Here is a 3,493-nt window from a genome sequence, read left to right as displayed (position 1 = left end):
TTTACCAGCATACAAAAATTTTCTGATGGAATGACATTCGTTGAGAACAGGAAAAACATAATCATTTTGGAGCATCAATTTGTTTTCACAGACCTCCACAAATGTCATTCCATCACGAATTTTTGCATGCAGATGAAACACTCATCAATGCTTGTGTTGCCAAAAAATCAGTTTTTATTTAAATTTATTTTACTTTTTTTGGATTTTACTGCTCACCCGTTTGCATGTGAGCTAGGGATGAGAACAACACTTTGGAGATTCCTAGATTTCCCCTCAAAAAGAAAAGGGTGAGATTTGTACACAGAAGGAGTGCATCTGTATGTTTTTATTCGCATCTGCATGTGACATGCCGCATGTACACATGGGCTTCTGAATCAACTATAAATGATGGACCTAGCTAGTATATGAATGTGTATCAAAATTCTGAATCAACTACTAGTTTGTACTATGTATGTATGTACACCGGTTCTCCCGCGCCGATGAGATCAGACCATGGACGCGGCGGCAGCCAGCAAGGGAAGCAACAGCGACATGGAGAAGAAGGAGAGGCGGCTGCCGCCTGAGCCCGGCTGCCTCGGCGTTACGGGCACCGCGCCGGGGTACGGGACGCTCTGCCGCGGCCTGATTCGGGTCGTCGGCGATGGCCCTGGAGCCGCGCCGGGGCTCCCGCCGTGGGCCTCCTTCTCCACGTCCTTGTAACCTGCAGTTAATTTAGTTGGGACAGTTAAGCAATGATTGGTAGTATGAAAATCTTTCATCAGGTATACATACAATATTATTACAATTCAGGGAGAATGATGATCGATGAACTCACAGTCGAACTGGTGCCAGCCGAGGACGGACCTCTCCCGGTCGAACACCACCTTGAGGCCGGTCATGAAGTTCTCTGCATGCATTTCATCAGTGATGAAGTAATCAGCAATCAGCAACGGAACGATCGACGAATTAGCTGAAGAGAAGACAGTAGCAGTGTGTATCAGTATGCGCGTACGGCCGATGATGTCGATGGCGATGTCGTTCTGGAGCACGGCGAGGCAGTATCCGACGGCGACCATCTGGCCGTCGCTGGTCTCGCCGGCGATGAGCACGAAGGGGCGGGTGACCGGGAAGACGGCGCCGCCCCTGGTGGTGAGGCTCACCTCCGGCACGAAGAGCTCCGTCTGCCCGCGGGCCAGCTGGTAGCAGTACTGGAAGGGGATGGAGGCGCTGAGGTTGGCCCTCTTCTCGCGCACCTGGGAGTCGAAGCTGGTGGCCAGCTCCGTGTACGCCGGGTCGTTGAGGTAGGTGAAGGACGTGCCGGAGTCCACGACGGCGGCGAACTCCGCCGCCAGCTCCTTCCCCTCCACCGTCATCGCCGTCACGCTGATGTTGTACGTCGGGCTGCACACACAAGAAAAGTCGCCGATCAGTCGAGCCGTACCTAGCATTAGCTATGACTTTTCACGCATACTGATATGTGGGGCCCACGTGTCAGTGGTCTGCTAGTGATGGAGCGCCTAATTACCAATGACTATACTTACTGCGTGTTCCGGATGGTGAAGGGCGTCTCGGCCTGGCCGGGGCGGCCGGCGTCGCCGAAGTTGATGCGGCCGAGGCCGTCGGGGCTGAAGCACATGGAGAAGCTGTCGGAAGCGACGAGGCCGGCGGCGTGCAGCACGCTGGGCACGGACACCTTGTCCATGCCGAGCCCCAGCAGGCCGTCCACGGCGGCGCCGTCCAGGAACGCGCCCGTCTGCACCTGCCCGCACCCGAGCACCACGGGCGCCTTCACCGCCGTCGAAAGACCGCCAGTCTGCCGGCTGAGGTGGAGCACGTCCTCGACCAGCACCCCGGAGGAGGACGTGTTGGCGGACACGTACCTGACGCTGTACGGGCAGCTGCTGCTGCTGTTGCCGGCGGCAGCGCAGGCGTTGGGCCGCTCGCAGAGCGCGTGCTCGCAGGTCACCGCCTTGCTCGTCGACGACTTCCCGGGGCTGTACGGCCGGAGCTCCGGCCCGCCGCGCAGCTCCGAGGCGTTGGCGATGGGCGCGCACTGCTTGCAGTCGCAGGGCACCCAGAAGAGGTCGCTGCCGGTGTCCAGGGCCACCAGGAACGTTGCGTTCGGCGTGCCCACCGCCACCTCCGCGTAGTGCAGCGACCCGTCGAGCCGGAACGTGAGGTTGCCGCTGGCGAAGGTGAGCAGCCCACCCTTCCCGCCGTCGCCCTCCGCGAGGCCGCGGCGGGCCAGGTGGGCGCGGTCGTGGCGGGACAGCGCGGCGTAGTACTCCGGCGTGCCCTCGGCCTCGGCCCACCACGCGGCGCCCGGGTGGCCCCGCGCCTCCGCCCACCGCCTCACCACGGGCGAGGATCGGTGGTGCAGGTCGAACCCGATCCCGGAAGACGCCTCGCCGGCAGCAGCGAGCGCCGCGGCGACGGCCATGGCGACGGCGACGAGCGACAGACATGTGGAGCGGGCCATGGTGGGCAGAGTAGGCGTGCGTGCAGGGACGGCAATTGGACGGAGGACGGTTGGTGCACGGGGCTTAAGAGGAAGAGGGGACGCGCATGGCGGCGAGAAAGTCAAAGTCTTGTGTGGTTTACCCCGGCGCGACGTCAACGGTGGGTGGTGGATGGATGGCCGGAGCGGGCAGGGGGGCGGCGACGCGGCTGGACCGACCGACGTGGCCGAGTCCGGGAACTCCTCAAGTGTTTCTTTTTTTCTTTCCCATGAGACGACTTGACTTTTGTGCCTTTGTGGCCGGGGAGTTGGTTGGGGATGGCCCACATCACCGCGTGACGTCCATCCATTGTTGAACGCAATTTTTTTTAAAGAAAAACGTAGCAGGACCATTTCTTTGTTTTGCATAAGAGGCAATGTAAATTTGTTGTGAGCTCATCGTGGAATGCAGCTGCACCACGTAGTACTATGTAATGGGCAGAGTGAAATCTAGCCATGGGAGAGGATAGATAGATAGATAAAGAAATCGTGTACGGATGTCAACTGGTTGGACAGACAGAGGGTATAGATAGCATCCTTGTTGCAGCCAAAAAGAAATGATTTGATCGAATCTAGACTAGACAGGCGAGTTGACCATGGAAAACAACGAGGCCCGATCTAGGTAGCAATCCAACAAAAATAGTGTATCTAGAGTATTTATGCATAGAGTATGTATAGAGTATATGCATACAGTATACAGCTGCTTGTTGAATGGCTCCTTGATCGGCCATGCCTCGTGATCGATGCAGCGCAGGATAATGGACATTCTCACCGGCCAAGCACCTGATTTACTTCGGCCTCTAGTGCTAGAGAGTAGTATGATCTCTGAAAAGATGTTCTAAAGTATGGCAATAAAATTGTACATAGATGGAACCTATGTACTCTCTCCGTTGGATAATGTAATGCGTATAGATGGCACCCATAGAGAACGTTTAAAGATCCGGTAATAGTTGGGTTTTTTTTCCTAGAGGAAATAGGACATTTATTCCATCACAATGGGTTACAATCAAGAGGCAC

General features: G+C 56.5%; 1 protein-coding gene across 2 annotated transcripts; it reads right to left on the bottom strand.

The window, feature by feature from the left end:
• Window positions 1-297: 297 nt before the first annotated feature.
• LOC123168555 (aspartyl protease family protein 1) lies at window positions 298-2,667 on the bottom strand. Of its 2 annotated transcripts, XM_044586441.1 has the most exons (4): window positions 1,521-2,661; window positions 992-1,380; window positions 815-886; window positions 298-700 (listed from the first exon to the last, which is right to left on the bottom strand). In XM_044586441.1, the coding sequence occupies exons 1-4, from the start codon at window positions 2,456-2,458 to the stop codon at window positions 486-488; spliced, it is 1,614 nt and encodes a 537-aa protein (XP_044442376.1). In that variant the 5' UTR covers window positions 2,459-2,661; the 3' UTR covers window positions 298-485. The 2 variants fall into 2 exon arrangements, with proteins under 2 accessions (XP_044442376.1, XP_044442375.1); XM_044586440.1 differs by having other exon boundaries at window positions 815-1,380; window positions 1,521-2,667.
• Window positions 2,668-3,493: the final 826 nt, after the last annotated feature.

Source organism: Triticum aestivum, chromosome 7D (assembly GCF_018294505.1).
Source record: "Triticum aestivum cultivar Chinese Spring chromosome 7D, IWGSC CS RefSeq v2.1, whole genome shotgun sequence".
Classification (NCBI taxonomy): Eukaryota; Viridiplantae; Streptophyta; class Magnoliopsida; order Poales; family Poaceae; genus Triticum; species Triticum aestivum.
Note: the sequence above shows the minus strand (reverse complement) of the source record. Positions and strands in the feature narration are given on the sequence as shown.